The sequence below is a fragment of the Rhipicephalus microplus genome, chromosome 10 (assembly GCF_043290135.1).
Source record: "Rhipicephalus microplus isolate Deutch F79 chromosome 10, USDA_Rmic, whole genome shotgun sequence".
Classification (NCBI taxonomy): domain Eukaryota; kingdom Metazoa; phylum Arthropoda; class Arachnida; order Ixodida; family Ixodidae; genus Rhipicephalus; species Rhipicephalus microplus.
Window position 1 is genome coordinate 96,006,366 of NC_134709.1, and position 19,561 is coordinate 96,025,926.

Sequence of the window (19,561 nt, forward strand, 5' to 3'; positions counted from 1 at the left end):
GCATCTTCCAGCTCGCTCAGAATTTCCCTCCTCGATTGCATAAACGAACGCATCGCTTTCCACTAGGGTACGAATCAGGGCAGCAGTTTTCCTCCCGTGAAACCTTTGACGTGTCAATCATAGCACGAAACACAGGGGTGGATTGTTCGCCAACTGCGTAATGTAATGCCGCGAAAGCAACACTCAGGCTGATTGTAATGTATACCTTTCGGTTGTATTCATTGAAGACACAGTCCCGAGGTAGAAAGCATATTGCGCAGCCGATTCGCATAATGTCATGAACGTACTAGTTTAAGAGTCTTTACCATTCAGGTATTTGTATCCAAATGTATGAGGTAAAAATGCAGCGAACAACAATGATGCGATTTAGCAGCTTTTGCTATACAATATCGGTGAGTCATGTATGAGCAAGGCGTATATTCCTCGCGAATCTCGGTAAAGTTAACAAAACGATCCGACTCCTTCACGATACAACGGCATGTGCGTTCGGCTCCTAGCGAGAAAGCCGCGGAGAGCCTGTCCATGTCGGAGGATTTCATTCTGGCCTTACCGACTGCCCAGGCCTCCATCAAAAGCACACCAAAGGGGATAGGCTAGCACCAGAAAGTTAAAAAGGCTAATTACGCTTTGGGTGGGTTCACTGATCCCTAAGAGAGAGATATTATCCTCTATGCGGTGATGACTCCTAAAATTGCGGTTTATACAGTAATGCAATCGAAGAAGCTTCTCCGGTAATTTGGAGGGAGATTTGCCGGGATTATTAATATTTTTTTTTCTTATGGGAGTACTGACAGGAATTCTGAATATTTTCAGGTTGCTGTTTTTTAATAGAAACGCGGGTGTAAGGAACACTATAAGAAATGGCAGCATATCTATGGAGTGAATGATGGAGAGTGAGGCAAAGCATTCGTCCTTCCATGCGTCCGTCTGTGTGACCTTCCATGCGTCTGTTCGTGCGCCCGTCTCTGCGTTCGTTCATGCATCCGCCCCTGCGTTCGTTCATGCGTCAATCCATGCATCTGTCTGTGTGTCCGTTCGTCCATCTATTCAACACTCCATGTCCCACCATTTCGCATCATATATTCCTCATATAGAAGCACCGCCATTCAGTGGACATTCCAAGGACTAAACGAGAGGTGGCACACGCACACTTCCTTACGGCTTGCGCTTCGTATCTGCTTCCCCCCTTTAACCACCTCGAATTCATTCATGGTATATACTAGTTGATTGTATTCATGGCCCTGCGGCTCAACGCTCGCTAAACCTTTCTAAAAATAAGGAGGTTACACCCAGTGAGTATAATCGTCACCCCCGGAAAATCTTTTAAAAAAAGCTTCCGGGGGTGACGGTATAATGTAGCAACCCTTTCTTGTCCGATAGTGCTCAATGTACATGCCAATGGCTACTAATGAGTATCGCAGCATGCGCTTTGACTAAAAGCCGAATGTTCCTGTCTATCTTTCCCCAATAGCATCCATTGGCATGTGCATTGAGCACTATTTTTATTGTTAAACAACGCACAGAAGAAATCTCTTACCGGCACCACCTTGGAGGACAAATGTTATACCTATTTCGGGTAAGTGCCACTGGTGGTTACGTACTACGAGGGGCGCACAAGCCACGCCATAAGGAGCCCACTTTTGTTGTCTTGTGTGCCCGAACAATTCAGTGCCGACATGTGATAGATTGATTGTGAACACAAATATCAAGTGCCATAATTTTGTGAAACTGAATTTGTATGTGTATGCGGAACCGAATTTGTATGCGTTTGTGGAACCGAATTTGTGTGTAATGTGGTGAACAATAGAATTCCTTTTTCGCCCCTAAAAGAATGTCATGGTGCTTGGGAATGGAGCGAATGCATTTCAGGGGCGAAGCTCCTTACGCCGTGGGTTCTACGTCCCATATTTGTGGTATAGTAGCCACCTCTCGTTTGGTTCTTGGAATGTCCGCTGGATGGTGGTACTTCTATATGATGAATGTGTGATGAAAAGACACGAGATGACGGTACTTGGAGTGTTCTCTAGGTGGGCAGAGGGACAGACAGATGCACGCACGCACGGATGCTTCACCCCACTCACCATTCGCTCCGTGGATATGCTGGGATTGTTTTTATACCTCGACCCTTAAAAAGATTTTGGTTTAAAATCTGGAATGTGACTTCGCAATGATATTTCCATAGAGGTCTGACATCACGGAGATACTGCAACTCACGATGTACAGGTGTAAGCAGTATGTTGGCTGTCAGGTACACGTGGTTCAAGTAAACAATAATGAGTGAAATGTCGTCCAGAGGCTCTTACATTGACTTCTGGTATCTAGGTGGCAGGCAGGACGTGAATTTCACAGAACCAGTGAACTGCGTTGACTTGTCCTGATAATGCACTATGTGGTGGCGTTGCCTCGCAGACGCTAGGCGACTAGCCTTGAAATCAAAGTAAAATGTTTTGTGAGCGTTGTGTGGCTTCGGTGTGTGGAGAACGTTGATGGTACTGCACACCATGGAAATGAAAGATATCCCTTTTAGGGTGCTTCAAAATCAAGTCAGTGCCCTTTTAAGGACAATGAAGTGTTTCGATCAGTATACGTTTTCAGGCAAACTAACATTCGCCTTTTTTTGTTTGGGTGGATGAATGGGGAAACATAGTGCATCCTTCATGTAAACGCATGAAATGCTTACTTTTATAGGGCACAATTCAAAACGACGAAACTAATACTTCTTTTATCTCTCTCTCTGAGTGTGTGAGGGGGCAGGGGGGGGGGAAAGAAGTGGAAATTAAAGAGATTGTTTTTCTTCGACAGCTAATAAATATGAGAACTAACACAAAAACGCCAAGCAAAGTATGACGAATTTCATTAGTAGTGATTGTAATGTAAGTGTAAAGAAAGATGGACTAAGAGATAACTTTGCCCTGGCGGGGACCGCACTTGTGACCATTGAATAACACCCGTTGGAAGCTTGCAAGTATGCCTCCGAAAGACGTTCGTGGAATGAAAGTATAATAGTTCATCAACGCCTGAATTCACGGACCTCGAGAGCAAAGGATATTGACCAGCAATGCTTAGCAGAGACTGACACTATAATATAGACATCACTGGGGACAGTCAATCACTATAGCGTTCGTTCCTCTTCACTAAAGCATGCACAACGAAAATCTGAGTACCTCTACATGATATCATCTTTTAATTTATCAGCGTGATTTCATGTGTTGAATTTCTTATCAAAAACGATCCTAGATGATAAGTATCGTTGCTGATTTTAGAATGTGAATGATAATTAAAAACAGTTCTGAACGTTGTTAAAAACTCAAGCTTAAAATGCATGATCATTCAAGGTGAGTTGTAATCGCACACTACTTCAATCCGGAGACGCCACATCCAGACGAGGGGAGCAAGGATGACGATCGCGTCCGCAACTAAATACCCAAATACTCCCGCTTATGCACTGGGAAATGTGTTTGAATGTGCAGTCACCAGCCATCGAGGTCGGTACGTATGTTTGAAGTTCGCGCTCATTGGGACAGCTTTTTGTGCCTCCTCTTTGGAGGAGGCAGGCTCTCAGAGTGCCTAAGTTAAACCCAACAATCTGAGCTACGTGAACTTAAAGCCCTGATAAATAAACAAAACGTCTTGCTCGTGTACGCTCCTTCATGCAGCGTGCATCGAAGAAGTCCAAGTCTAGAAGGAAGACAAGTCTGACGCGGCCACAGCGGAGAAAGCGGGGGACCAGCGGCAACGTCAAGAATGGAGACGCCACTCCCTCGGCTCAAGCAACGTCAAAGAAGCAAGAACGGCGTGATGACGCATCCGCAAAGAAGCGCATCAGCGTAGTTCACAGAGCTCTATCAGGTACGACCTTCTATGGTCTTCGAAATAAACGCTGATCTTAACCAAACTTTCAGGAGCTCCACATTCACAGTTATCCTACCTACATAGGTGAAGAATGTCTGTCTGTCTGTCGGTCTGTCTGTCTCTCTGTCTGTCTGTCTGTCTAACAAAGCTGTAGGGCCTAACTACCATGGCAACTCTAAAAGATTTAGCACTGAACTGGAAGAATTCTATACTTCTTTCGAGCAAGGTTATTGCGACCGCTCAGCCGAGAAAAACTGGAGGCTGTTTTCGGATAAAATGCAAGAATGAACTGACAAGTATGTGCCAACGGTAACTAATCAAAGCAAGATGTCAGTGTCATGGTTCTCTAACTCAAGAAACGAAAAAATGTTTAGGAAAGCAAAGGCAAGAAATGATCAACCCACGTGGCAAGCATACCAAAGTGCAGTAAAAAAGCCTTGAGAAACCAATAGCGCTGCTAAACGAAATTTCTTCGAGATAACACTAACAAATATGCTATAAAGTAACCCCAAGCAATTTCGAAAGGCTGTCGACCTATCTCCCCCAATCAGGATAACACTCTGTGACGACAAGAACGATGAACTAACCGATAGTGACACTGCTCTCACACTGAACAACATTTTCTTCAGAGTTCACAACAGGAGCAGATATGAATCCCTCCCTCTCCTCACATCCAGTAACTTCAGAACCGATGCCTGCCCCCAATTTTAATCCCACTCAGCACGATTATTCACATAGTTAAAATTATGAAACTATCGTCTGCCACCAGACCGGACGAAATAAAGTCCAAAATCCTGAAAAATGGTAAATTTCCTGTCAGTGCCATTTTCGCCGTGCGTTTCGCTCAATCCTTGTCATCTAGCTGTGTTCCCACTAAATGGAATCTAGGGAAGATTGTTCCAACCTATAAAAGTGGTAACAGATCATTACCTTTGAACTATCGCTCTATCTCGATTACTTCCGTTCCATCAGAAATTATGGAACGTATAATTTTTACGAATATCTTAAACCACCTTGAGCGCAATAACTTCATTTCTATCGCACAGCACGGGTTTTGTAAAGGGCTATCGTGCGAAACACAGCCTGCCGCCTTCACCCATGATTTACATGTTGATCTCGACAGCGATATCCAAACAGATGTAATTTTTCTCGATTTCAAAAAGCGGTACCCGATTTCAAAAAGCGGTACAAGGTACCCCATCGCCGTCTAATGTGCAAACTGTCACAGCTAAATCTAGATTCATTTGCATTCAACTGGATAGAAAACTTCTTCGGAACAAGACAGCAATATGTCGTGGTAAATGCCACATAATCCAACACAACCCCTGTTCTTTCCGGCGTGCCACAAGGTATACTTGGCCCGCTGCTGTTTCTTCTTTATATTGTCGCGAGAGGAAACGATAGGCAGAAACTTGAAGTAGAGGACTGTTTACTCAGCCACAGCTGCCATTCACTTCTTCGCTCTCTTCTTCTGCTACCAACACAGCGTGGCACTACCCTCTCCCCAATGAAAAAAAAAGAGGCATCGAATGAATGCCATGGCTCCGGAAAACAACGAAAGGTAGTAAGAAATGTCTGTGTCCATTGAAAAGAAAAAGGACGAGATGAAAAATTAAGAAGCAAGAAAGTAATGTGCAATTGTCTTGAAGGATATTGCCACATCACAAAGTTCTTGTCTTGCAGTCAACGAGAATAGTACGGCTTCATCCTTGAGACGTGAACCACATCCGAGGAGCGGGGTCTGCGAGGACGGTGTAACGTGTCTGCTGGGACAACTTCGTAGTTCACTTGGCCGAGGCGATGAAGAACTCAGTAGGGTCCGAAGTACCAACATAACAATTTTTCTGGGCGTCCACGTTGACGTATAGGAGTCCAAACCCAGGCTAGGTCACCGGGTTCGTATATTACTGCTCTGTGGTGGGTGTTGTACCGGCGAGCATCTTGATTTTGCCGCGATAAAATGCGAAAGCGCGCCAGCTGCCGGGCGTCTTCTGTACGCTGAACAAATACATCTGCGTCCGGCGTAATCGTGTCCGGCAGAGTTGGTTACAGCATGGTGTCAAGCATTGTGGTGACGTCGCGGCCGTAAACCAGACGAAAAGGAGCAAAGCCGGTGGTTTCCTGCAAAGCCGTATTGTAGGCAAATGTTATATACGGGAGGATTTCATCCCAATTCTTCTGATCCTTGGCGACATACATCGAAAGCATATCTGCAATCCTTTTGTTGAGACGTTCGGTTAACCCGTTAGTCTGTGGGTGGTACGCAGTTGCTGTTCGGTGCGTCGTGCCACTCAGCAACAGGGTCTGTCGGAGCAACTGTGCTGTAAAAGCAGTACCACGATCTGTGATGACGACAGCGGGAGCACCGTGGCGGAGAACGATGTTCTTGATGAAAAAGTCAGCCACCTCGGAAGCAGTTGCTCGCTGGGCGGCTTGTGTTTCGCAGTATCTGGTCAAGTAATCGGTGGCAACCACAATCCAGCGGTTACCAGCCGTAGACTTCGAAAATGGGCCGAGTAAATCCATCCCGACCTTTTCAAAAGGTTCGTGAGGGGGTCGCAAAGGCTGAAGCAGACCGGCTGGTTTCGTCGTTGGAGTTTTGCGGCGCTGACAGGATGTGCATGTCTTGACGTACTGCTGGACGGTTTTCGTAAGTTTCCGCCAGTAGTATTTGTCCTTGATCCGCGCCAGAGTACGCGCGAAGCCAAGATGCCCTGACGATGGCTCGTCGTGACTAGCACGCAAAACATCATCGCGGAGAGCAGCAGGAACGACGAGGAGGTAAACAGTTTTCGTTGAATGAAAGTTGCGCTTGTAGAGGATGCCTTGGCTTAGACAGAAAGAAGACAAATCACGCGCGAACTGATGTGGGGGTTGTTAGCGATGTCCCTCAAGGTATTCGATCAGTGGTTGCAATTCTAAGTCTTCGCGTTGCTGCTCAGCCACGTTTAATGATGCGAGATCAGCAAGGCAGCTGAAGTGTTCATCATTGTCTTCTTCAGCGACTTCGGTGGGTGCGCGGGAAAGACAGTCAGCGTCGGTGTGTTTCTGGCCAGATTTGTAAACCATCGTTCTATCAAACTCTTGTAACCAAAGGCTCCATCTTGCGAGACGGCCCGAAGGATCTCTCAGATTCGCTAGCCAGCAGGGAGAGTGGTGGTCACTTACGATTCGGAAGGGGCATCCGTACAAGTAGGGCCTGAATTTCGTTATGGCCCATAAAAGCGCCAGACATTTTTTTTCAGTCGTCGAGTAGTTCTCCGCAGATGACAACGTGCGGCTAGCGTAGGCGATGACGCGTTTCACGCCATCTTGATATTGCGCGAGAATAGCACCGAGGCCAAGGTTGCTCGCGTCAGTGCGTACTTCTGTGTCTGCTTCGGTGTCGAAGTGACCTAGGATCGGTGGCGTTTGTAGGCGTTGTTGAAGGTCGCGGAAAGCGCCGGATATTTTGGGACCCCAGACGAAGGCGACGTCATCCTTGACGAGTTGTTGTAGAGGGTCGGCGATTTTCGAAAAGTTTGACACGAAGCGGTGGTAATAAGCACAAAGTCCCAGAAAGTGGCGTACATCATGCTTTGTTTTCGGTATCGGGAACAAAGCAACTGTCATAGCCTTGTCAGGATCGGGGGGAACACCACTGCTGCTGACAATGTGGCCAAAAAATTTCAGTTCTTCATATCCAAAATGACACTTTTCCGGTTTTAGAGAGAGGCTGGCAGTGCGAATAGCCAGAAGAACCACCTCAAGCCGCTCAATGTGCTGTTCGAAAGTCGTAGAAAAAACGACTACGTCGTCTAAATACACTAAACAAGAGTACCACTTCAAGCCGCATAAAACTTTGTCCATCATTCGTTGGAACGTGGCTGGAGCGCAGCACAGACCAAAAGGGAGAACCCTAAATTCATAGAGACAGTCCGGTGTAATAAACGCACCTCAACGCAAGTTTATCCAATAATAAAAGTTTATCCAATCCAATCCAATCCAACGCAATGTTCTGCCTTCCGACATTACTAACAACATACGTCTCTTTCCAGATGATTGTGTGCTGTATGCCAAAATTACTTGAAACCAAGACCAACTTACGTTGCAATCCGGTTTCACTACTATTGAAAACTGCTGTAAAAGTTGACAAATGTCAATAAATGTTTCCAAGTTCAAATTAATGTCCTTTTCACGACGCGCGAGCTCACTAACTTTTATTTACACTCTATCAGGGTCGTCTTTACAATGCGCAAAGTCTTATAAGTACTTAGGTGTTCTTATCGCGAATGATCTCTCCTGGACCGTCCACATAAACAAATTGATCGCCTGCGCTACTAGATCTCTTGGGTATCTGCAGAATACAATAGAACTTGCTCCACTTCACTTAAAACTACTGGCCTCTAAAACCCTCATCCGCCCAAAATTAGAGTACGCAGCCGCGATATGAGATACGCATCAGAAGTACCTAACTGATAGCATTGAAGCGATTCAAAACCGCGCGGTTAGATTCACTTTCTCAGGCTACTCAACATTTACTAGTGGCACATACTTGAAATCACGCCTAGCGCTTCCTCCCCTCAGCCGCCGCCCGAAGCTTTCGGGACTGGCATCTTTTCACCGGTTTTATCATTCTTTATCACCCAATACTTACATCGTGCTGAACCTGCATGTATCGAGCTGTAGCAATATTGAATTACAAGTAACATACAAACGCCCCCGTACTAACACAATTGCGCAGCCATATTTTATACGCACTACAAAGGAATGGAACCATCTTCCCGATCACGTAGTCTAATTAAGAAACCTTGACCAGTTCAAGTCGCTTACAGCGCCCGGGATTGTGCGATATATTGGTGCCATTTTTTTGTTTGATGCCTTTCGCATTTATGATTGCTATTTCCAGCTCATGTGTCCACCGAAATTTACATTTTTGTACAAGTTGTTGACCCAACGCTTGTGTATTTATTTTGTAATCATGGAGCTCATGTAAGTATGTATGCTCGTACCAAGTGTATCTTTTGTGCCAGCCCTCATGCGATGCCTCCACTGCGGAGGCCCTTGCGGTGTTAAAATAAATAACATAAATAAATAAATGGACGTGATGAGAAGCGTGCATAGAGAAGGTGACTTGGTGTAATGTTTTAATTGAGCCAAACGCTTCAAAATGTCGCTAAATATGTACAAACAGACGCATAGACGTATGTCAAACAGTGCGTATGTTTTATTTAACCAATTATTCCGTGTTTCGTAACAACGCCAACAGGAACATAGGTAGCCCTGGCTAGTGCTACCTAGACAGACTTTACGGGAAGGTGCTTAAGCATACAGGTGACACAAATATGACGTGACCCCTTTATCATAGGAGTACATATGCCATCATCATCATAATATGCAGCCTAACTACGCGCAAAGCAGGGCAAAGGCCTCTTCCAAGATCCGCCAATCAATTCGTTTTTGTGCTTTGTACTCCCACGTACCGTTCTACCGGCGAACTTTTCTTATCTCATCGGCCCAGCTAGCTTTGTCTCCCCTTCGTGCGTTCGCCCTCTCTGAAAATCCAGCCAGTGGTTGTTACCCTTATTGGTCAGGGGTTATCCTACCCACGTGTTGCATGCCCGGCCCATGTTCATTTCTTTTTCATTTCAACTGTGATGTCCTTAACCCTGGTTTATTCCCTGATCCATTCTGTTCTGTCCATTTCTCTTAAGGTTACATCTATTATGTTCCTTTCCATCGCTAACTGCGTCGTCCTCAATATAAGCTGAACGCTCTTTGTAAAACTACAGGCTTCTGCTCCGTAGGTAAGTACTCGCAAGACGCAGCTGTTTTATACATTCCTTTTGAGGGTTAGTGGCAAATTACCATAATGATTTGCGAATACTTAATGGATGTAATCCACTCCGTTTTTATTCTTCTAGTAGTTATTCCACTCTCATAGTTCAGCTCCGTGGTTACTACCTGTTATAAATGGACATATTGCTTTACGACTTCCGGCGGATCTTCGCCAATCGCAAACAGTGGTTTTCTGCCGAGACTGTTGCACATTACTTTATTTTGTGCATATTGGTTTTTTAGACCTTCTTATTTGTTTTCTGTGTCCAGCTTCATAATCATGAGCTGTAATCTGTCCCCTAAATTCATTAAGGAAATGTCATGGGGAAATCACAGGTTACTAAGATACTCTTTAATCACTCTTACCCCTAGCTCTTTCCATTCTAGGGCCCTGAAAACCTCCTATAAACACGCGGTGAATAGCATTGAATAGATCATGTCTCCATGGCTTATACCATTCTTTATTTTTGGAATTCTGTCGTTGTTTTATGGAGAAATATGGTGGCTGCGGATTCACTGCAAATTTTTAGGGGCGAAGCTTTTTTTTAACGGCACTTGTTCATCTCTTGTAGCCGTTGTAGTGTGTAACAACTATAACATTTTGATCTCCAAGGTGGTGCCGGTGAGACATTCCTTCTGCACGTTGTTGAACAACGAAAAATAGTGCTCAATGTACATACCAATGGCTGCTAATGAAGAATGAGAGACAGGAGTATTCAGGTTTTAGTTAACGCGCACGCTGCAATCCCCATTAGCAGCCATTGGCATGTACATTGAGCACTATCTGACAAGAAAGGGTTGCTACGTTATACTCGCTGGGTGTAAACTCCTTAGTTTTAGAAGGGTTTTCGAGCGTTGAGCGGCAGTGTCATGAATACAATGAACTAGTATATACCATGAACACGACGTGGTTAAAGGTGGCAAATCGACCCGAAGCGCAAGCCGTAAGAAAGCGTGCTTGTGCCACCTCTCGTTTAGTCCTTGTAATGTCCGCTGGATGGCGGTGCTTCTATGCGAGGAATATATGATGAAAAGATGCGAGATGGAGGTAGATGGAGTGTTAAATAGATGGACGAACGGATACACAGACAGATGCATGGATGGACGCATGAACGGAAGCAGGGGTGGATACATGGACGAACGCAGGGACGTACGCACGAACAGACGCACGCACTGACGGGTGGATGGACGCATGGACGGACGGAAGCAAGAACGAATGGACGGACGAATGTTTCGCCCCACTCTCCATCATTCACTCCGTGGATATGCTGCGAATTTTTTTTTTCAGTATTCCGGGACCAGGATTCCTTAGCAATCCGCTTGAGCTGACTTCAAGGCGCTATCCATCTCCTTCTCTATCCTCTAGTTCGATGCAATGAACCTCATCGTCTTCCTCCCCCTCCCCCAAAACCTTTGAGCGACTAACGCGGTCTTGTATTGCTTCCAGCGTAGGCCCACCTATCAACAGAAGAACCATGTGATGACTTTGATGCGAATTGACAGTTGGGTCGTAATAACGTCATCATGTCGTCATTGGTCAGCAAAATTTTTGATCATGAATAATCTGTGAATTCACGTGAAGTGATACAAACATTTTGGCTCTCAGTGACATCATAATTACGTCATATGGTGACGTCCTCCCACGATTTTATTACATCACTTGTGTTAATATTAATAAATTCTCGCCTTTTATGAAGTGCATGCGGCTTTTAGCTCAATAATTGAGAATTTTGTGTGTTTTCATAAGTACAATATATTCAATGAAGTTTTACATTGAGCCCAAAATTTAGGGCTCAAATAAAAACTATCTGTCGTGATAGCTACAATGGCTTGAACTTTTTCCTGAGTAGTAACTAAATGTTCGTACTTTAAAAAGTGCCACGCGATTAGGCACTTCTGCGGAATAGTATTATCGTTCAAAGACGTCCTACGAAAAATTAATTCCCTTTGCAACATATTCTGCATTGTGTAACAGTGGTAAAAACAGTACGGTTATCTAATGTATTCCGTAATAACCATTCCTAAGTTCAGTATGAATTCACCTCACCAATGCACTTGTACACTAAATTACGACACGTTTGTCGCAACGTGACCCATTCGCCGCTTTCCTTCAGATCCTGACTTGTTGACGCCAGTGGAAGTGGATCGACTTGTGCGCGTTGTGTTCTGGAAAGCCATTCACGACGACGACAGTGCCAAGCCGGCAGCGAGGTTCTGCGCCCGCGTCATCACGGTGAGCAATTAGCATTCAACGATGCACCTTACATTTCAAGGCGAAAATGCCTCAACAGATGCGGACGTCGGCTGGGGTCCCGTGATTAGACGGCCTAGTGTCGGTGGCGTTAATACAGTAAGGTTACGACACCATCATTGAGATGATGTCACGATATGTCATCACGACGCCACCCATCATCAAAACAAATGACCTCATAGCAATGTCCTGGTGACGTCATGTATAACGTGAAGTCACATGGTGACGTAATCACGGAAGCAGTGCTTGGTCAAACGTGGGCTGATCACGGAGGCTGCGTAAAAAAAAGAAAGAAGCAACAAGCCTGGAAAAACTCCGGCCCTGGCGGCAACGCATTGCAAAACCAGGTTTGTTCTACGGAGCTTTCGGAGGAATCCGCAGAAGCTTTGTTACATCAACTTCAGGAGAAAAGAGGTTGGACTTTGCATTAGAGTAGACTAACAAAGATGCTGGAGGGGCCCTGGGAGCTTTATTTTAAAATGAAATTATGTGTACTTCGTGTGCAAAGACGTCTCCGTAATCAGTTGTCCGGCGTGTAAAGCGGCCACCACCGTTACAAATACCATCCCAATTTGTATCTATCAACAAACTGGTGATCTGCTTTGCAACCGTTTTCCTTATCTCGAAACCAGTGTCGTAATAACTCCTTAGACGGGCTTATTCTTACAAATAACGTTAAATCTAGCAGAATAACCACTGTCCTCAGCATTCCTGTCACTGGAAACATTCCTGTGGTAAATAGAAAAATATACGAGTCAGCTAGAGTCCACGTGGAAGAACTGTCAGTGTCCCATAAGCATAAAGCTGAGACGACACGAAGGCAGTAGCAGTCTTTGTATTATTTTCGGTAGATGTAATGACACTGCGCCGCCACTTTACAAAAGCTTCCTGTAAATAACGCGGTTTCCACTGCCTCCAAGATCAGCTCATATTTCACAGAATGACAGACGTGCAATGACGTGACCATGTGGCGTAGTCATGACTTCACAGCGACGTCTTAATTTTTCGCAATCTGTGAGTTGAACCTGTTAGACACTGAAAAGAAGCAATGATCTGGTTTAGGTTGATAAGGAGCACTCTAAAAACTCGTACACTTCAAGTTTTGCTATCACAAGTTCATTATTAGTAGAGAAACTATACCGAAGTTTGATCGTTGAATTTCGCACCGAAATCGCCACACTAGGGGTTGAAAATTCCGAAACGTACTTTTGCTATGTTCTCGACATTAGCTGGATGAAAACTTTTGAACTCTAGTATGCTCGGTCTAAGACACCGACACACAAGATACTTCATATTTATTGAGTAGATGCTATGTACGACCGAGTAAACGTTTTCAAAATTTACTTCGTCACGGTGTTTAGTGCGGGAATCTCACAGTAACGTCTCCACCCGCATTTTTTTTTCGCTAGTTTATCACTAGGCAAACGTCGTCTTGTGGCGTGGCAGGAGGGGTGTTTTCGCGGTTCCGCCAGTGTACTTCACTAATACGCGAAAAATCTTTTTTTCCATTCAGTCTTCCTTTAGGATAATTTTTGCATCAATCACCGACGACGTATAGTACACTGGCGATGATGAAATTCAGCGTTTGGTAAAGCATGAAGGGCTTTCGCCTTAATTACTTAAAAAAGCCTTGTGTCGGCAAGCTAGGACTTCTCCTGGATGTGGAATTCGAGTCTGTTAAATTGAAAAGAATCCTTTTTATCAAGGAACACGCCTTTCTTTAGGAGTTTGCTCGCCAAGCTTATGCTCGTGGCATGTCCCTTGTCGTTACGCTAGTTATCGAGGCGAGGTCATTTGGTACACTTCCTTTCTGATAGCTGCAGTAGCGCAATGAGTTCACATCTCCACGCAGCTACTCATGATGAACATATTTAAGCGAAGGCAGCGGCGCAGAGACCTCGCAGTACGGCTGCAATGCGGGCCCGCCGCCTAGACCCCGCAGTGAGAGCTCGCGCGTTTGAAGAAAGGCAGTAGCGTCAGCAGCAATTGCAAACCAGCGCCAGCATCGATCCGGAGGTGGCGGCCGTGGCGAAGGCACGCGCAGCCGAAGCAAAACGGGCTCGTCGACAAGCGGATCCTCAAGTGAGAGCCCGCGAAAAAAAGGGGGCACGTACGTTGCGGAAAGAAAATCTGTAATCAGAGTGGTCGCGGTAAACAGCGATCAAGCACCTAAATGTCGCTACCCGAGTTTGGTTGCACCAACGCCCACTTCAAGCGAGACTTTTTGAATCGCTTGTTCGGCCATAGATTTAAGGTATGCGACCGCGCGACCACGTGTGGTTTAAAAGTATCACGACCATCGTTTCCAGCCGCAACGACCAGACCCGCGAGAACGTCATCACTGTGCTCCAACGAGAGTTCGCTCTCGTGCAGTGTCTGCAGCGGAAAGTGCCCGACGACGCCGCCTTCGAAACACACCTCAAGTGCCGCGGCTCGTTAACACGCCTTGCTATAAGAAGGGCCTCGTCTAGAAAACTCGTGGGTTCTCCCGATCAGTTCCGAGTGAGCTCCTCCATCTTCCTTCACGTCGGGGAGATGGCGTTTTTTTGCAGTGAAAGCTGTTATCAGATAACAATGGAAGTGGCAGTGGGAGCTGTTGTCCACCACTGCTGTTGTCCACAACCACTATCCGCGAAATTAGTAAAAGAAAACGAATCCAGAAAATTTTAAAGATTATAGACAACTTTTATTGTCATAATTATGATTATGAGCAGCTTCAACTGTGGGGTCAGTTTCGTATTCTTCACCTTGGTGATATCAGACTATCGAGCCAACCTGGGCGACAGATACATCCACCCTCTACCTACCTAACATTTGTTCTTTGCTTTCGGCTACCACTGTGGTGCCAATAAAGGCCTCAGGCACTATCATAATATAATACTGAAAGCTGCATTGAGATCACAACAAGAACCGATTTAGGCGCCGCAGTTATACGCCGCTGCCAGCACTAGGGTCCGCAACCGCTCTACTATCGCGAGACATAAAGTAAAATGTAATCGATAAAAAATATTTCTCGGGAAGGCTGAGATTTGAAACCCGGATTTCTGCGCGGCAATCGAGCACTTAGAGAGACGGTGGTTGTTAACACTCCTTCACTAGAACACGCAATGCAGGTCTGTCTGGCAAGGAGCCATGTCAACACATAACAAACAAGTGTTACTCAATATGAATTGCACAACGACCGCAATTCCATACTCTAACTAATTGTAAAAGCTTCAGCCATAACTATTAAACGTCAGTGACAACAGCACAAAGTGAGCGTATATTGGGTACTTCCCTACTTTCTGGAAGTTACGTTGGTTCATGGGATAGGGTACCTTGAACTTGTACCAGTCTTCAGGAATGTCTACAACTGGCTGTGGAAAAGACACCGTTCCAGCTTTTGTTGGGAATGCGCTACGTGTTCTGAGTGGACCAGGCAATTTTTATTGTTATTGGCAGCTGCTGCTGTTAGGTTTTCTGTGGTCTAAATGTCCCTGAAAGTACTTTCAATCGTAGATAGGAGGCCATCATTGAAAAGGGTTACGTTTGCAGCTCTGGAGTGACACATCAAGAAATTGACGAATGAATACTAAAATAAATACAGTTAATATAAAATAAGTAGATTTACAGACTTAATTAGCAGACCTGTAGCGTTCACATCGTTACTCAGTCTTTGCAGTTCCATGGAGAGCGGGACGGAAAAAATAGACAGGGAAGGGTCACGATAACCACAGGGTACTTGCGAAAAGTGACTGCCCCAAGAGTTTTTACATAGCGTGCTAGAGAGGCTTTCGCTATGATTTGGCAACGATTGCACTGCGTTTTCTGCGTAGGTCTGGTCATTCTCATTTTGAGTCCCTCAATTAATCTGAGTCAATGAAGACAAGTGCTATGAAGCGGGACATAAACAAGAAGTACACAGGACAGACATTCTACTTTGAACTTAAGTTTATTCAGCAGATGCGATTTTTTAAGCAGCAACCAGTCGGGGCGATAACATTCGCCAGTCGTCCACGTCTTGGTAATTCCTCCACAAACATCGTACTGTAATGGTAGGAATGAGTGGACAAATTTTATTGCGAAATTCGCCAGGCCTGTGGTACGAGCTATACATTACTCAGATACATAATAGGAGACATTGACTTCCTGGGGCGTCTCTGGCCAGCGGTTTATCATTTCTGGTCGTCTATGACCGAGCTGCCTCCAACTACGGGTCGGAAATTTGCCCTTATTTACCATGCACTGATTAGATATTAATTTGTAACGACTATATTGGCAATGACCCGCCACGGTGATTTAGGGGTCAATGCACTTGACTTCTGTCTGCAAGTCACGGGATCGAATCCCGGCTGCGCTGACCGCATTTTTGATGGAATCGAAAATGCTTGAAGTTAGGTTCACATTAAAAAACTTCATGTGGTCCAAATTTCTGGAGACCTTCCCGACAGCGTCTATGAATGATATCGTAGTTTTGAGACGTTAAACTCCAACAAATATTCTTCTATTTATTTGCAATGAGAATTACCACAGGCTGAGCTGGACGCGGTGTTCATCGAGCGGCTGTTGTGGACCTGCCGCGTCTGGTTCAAGGAACACGACGTCCCGCTGCGGAGATCCACTGCAAGGGTGCGATGGGAGCCGCCGCCGCAGCAAGATGCTGATAACCAACTGACCGCTTTAGTTGGCTTCATGGCCGTGCTTCTGTCATCCATCCCTGGAAAAGGAACGGCTGCATCGGTGGGCTCATGCCACTCCGGACATATCTTCTGCATCGCGGCGCTCCTGTGTGATTCCTGCAAGCTTGTCCTGAGGTCGCCTGAGCTGGACCACCTCACCAAGGTATGTTATTATCATCATTGCCACCAACACCACCACGGCTCGTCATAGGACTTGTCATAAACGCTGTTAGCGCACCTTAACAAGTATGGTTGCTAAGTACAAGCCGTTCATTAATCCCATTTTTAAGTTTTCAAGGAGCAGTGACACCATAATTCAAAGATAATATGTAGAGTTTATTCGTTTCCTTGGTAAGCACGTGTTTTTTTTAGTGAAGTAGGAATCAGATTCGTTGGGTGTAAGTTATTCTATTTCAAGCGCAAAGAGCATCCAAAGCCACCGCCACCGAGAAAACTAGGTGGTGGTGACAAAGCTCATCAGCGCATTCCCGGCCATGAGTCACCCGGCTGCCTGACCGGGGCTCAATCGGGAATGAGAGGTCTTTTCTGCTTCGCTGACGCATCGGCTGCTCCTGGCCTGCAGCCCGGCGTCATCGGCTTGGCAGAGCCTCGTCCTCTGCGTGCACTGCGTGCAGGGCAGATGAAACCAAGGAGCCCCTGTTGTGTGTTTTCCCAGCGCTTCACACACAATGCGGCGTCTTGCTCACCGCACTTCGTCGCCACGGTCTGCCCGCAGCTACACAGAGGGGCCTTCTCGTTCCTGCACAGCACAGCACTCAGGTCTTCAAAGTGATTCTTCGCTTCCTTGAAGACACTGGACTAGACAACCAGCTATAGAAGCTGCCCGCCACGTCCTTGGTCATGGACGTCATTTCTCTTTCTATATTCTCTTCTTCACACCTTTAATGTCCTCTTCTCCTCCTCCCTTGCAGGCGCTGAGCCGTGCTCCCAATTATTTCTGCAGAATTTGCGTCTTTTCCTTTCCTTGACCTCTCTCTCTCATTACCAGTATTTTTGCGTATTTGGCAAGCTCTTGGGCCACGCGAAGAAGCATCACCAAGTGCCGATGAGCGAGCAGCAATTATGTTCTCATCACGGAGTCTACATGTGGTACCGTCCGGTGGAAACGCCTGGCTGCCTGGCAACGGCTTCACATGCTTGTTTTGCTTGGTTTGTGCAGGGCGTTCGTGTTAATTCTGCGTTTTCATTTTGCCGCTTCGGGTGATTTGTCAGAAGTTAGTGGGCGTGAATGTGATTACTTGAAGCTATAGACAAATCGCGAACAAGTAACCCACAAGCAGCGTTAATATATATTACCAGCCAGCATGGCCCAAGCGTGCGTCTCCAGCTGTCTCGTCAGTGTGCGGTCCGGCGTCGATTTCAAAATAAATCCTTAGACAACGATCGAACCGACATTGCTTCGCTGCGCCAAGAATCGTCACAATCCCATATTCCCTAGTGTTTTGATCATCACTCGTGGACGCTGAGGACGGTGGCGACGACGATGGCTGTGGCGGAGGCATGCCTATACACGTGTTCGCCAAGCAAAAGAAATGTCAACTGAAAATTGAGTCACTATTTTTTGTGGCTGCGTGATCAAATGGGGCGAGACTGCGGGAGGGGACCGCTTGGCGGTGCTGGTAGCGCTGAAAATTGGCGGGTTTCACCCATTTTGAATTGGGTTCGATTCTAGTCATACTGATCGAGATAACATATATCCATTCGTCCATATGTTGCCTAATCAGTACAGAACCGTCACCAGGGGATGAACTACGCGTGGATGCCATAAACGTGACATGCATAAAGTTGATGTCATTGCTACTTTAACAAATCAATCACTACGCCTCCTTATAAGGCACTCTGTGCACTTACATATGATGAAGTCTTAATTTGGATGACCTTTATTATGCCCGAGGAACCGGCAGCCTAAATCTACGATGAATGAACCAAGGTGATGATGCTACGCGACAACGATGAGGATGCATGAGCCACACATAAGTATGATAATGTACAGGTGAAGAGGATGCGTATACTAAATGCCCACACATATTCCCCCCCCCCCCCCCCATGAAAGCGGCCAGCCTGGCCGCGGCAAGTCAAACCAACAAAGAACGTCGCATGAAGGGCTTCATAAGGGAGACATGGAAGACCTCTGTAGTACGATAACAGTGATCTGCTGGGCCACAAGTGGCGTCACGTGATTATTCACTGGTGCAGTCTCTTCAAGAACTGTGTATGGCCCAATAAACCGTGGCTGAAATTCGTCACACGAACCAGGTGTGTGAAGAGGCGTCAAAAGAAGCACTTCGTCTCCAGGTTGGAAGAATACAGCACGATGCGATTCATCATAAACTTTCTGTTTTGCTGTCGGCTTTCAGTGTTTATGCGAGCGCGTTGGCGGCACTGTGCGAGTCGTAAAACGTATTCCTCTGTAGAGGATGGAGATGAATCCGTTTGTCAGGTAAAAAAGTAGGGGAGCGTCCATAAACTAGGTAAAATGGTGAGTAGCCGGTTGTCCACTGAATTGCCGTATTGTAGGCGAAAGTGACGAATGGTAGAACTAAGTACCAGTTTTTGTGGTCTGGTTGAATATAAGCGGCGATCATGTCAGCAAGAGTGCGGTGGAATAGCTCAGTGAGGCCATTAGTCTGGGGGTGATAACTAAAGGCAGTCTTGTGAGTTGTGCCGAAGGCGTGAAGAAGTTCGTTCACTAGTTGTGAAAGGAAGGCCCTTCCACGGTCACTGAGCAATACACGTGAAGCACCATGACGCAGTATAATGGCTCGGAGGATGAAATAGGCAATTTCAGAAGCTGAACCAGTAGTGACGGATGCTGTGAGTGAGTGAAAATTTATTAGAAGGCAGAGAGGTCGGCCTGAGCTAGTTCGCTCTAGCCTGCTACTCTACACAGGGTATAAGGGAAATGGGATGGAAAGAGGGATGAAGGGTGATGATGGGGACAAGAAGAGATGGTGCGTATGTA

At 45.9% G+C, this 19,561-nt stretch overlaps 1 protein-coding gene across 1 annotated transcript in view; it reads left to right on the forward strand.

The window, feature by feature from the left end:
- LOC119185936 (MIF4G domain-containing protein B) overlaps positions 1-19,561 on the forward strand; it is a 45,150-nt gene that overhangs the window by 16,707 nt on the left and 8,882 nt on the right. The window contains exons 3-5 of the mRNA XM_037434744.2: positions 3,657-3,849; positions 11,784-11,902; positions 16,433-16,741. Coding sequence (XP_037290641.2) covers positions 3,657-3,849; positions 11,784-11,902; positions 16,433-16,741 — 621 coding nt within the window. The remainder of the gene's footprint in view (positions 1-3,656; positions 3,850-11,783; positions 11,903-16,432; positions 16,742-19,561) is intronic.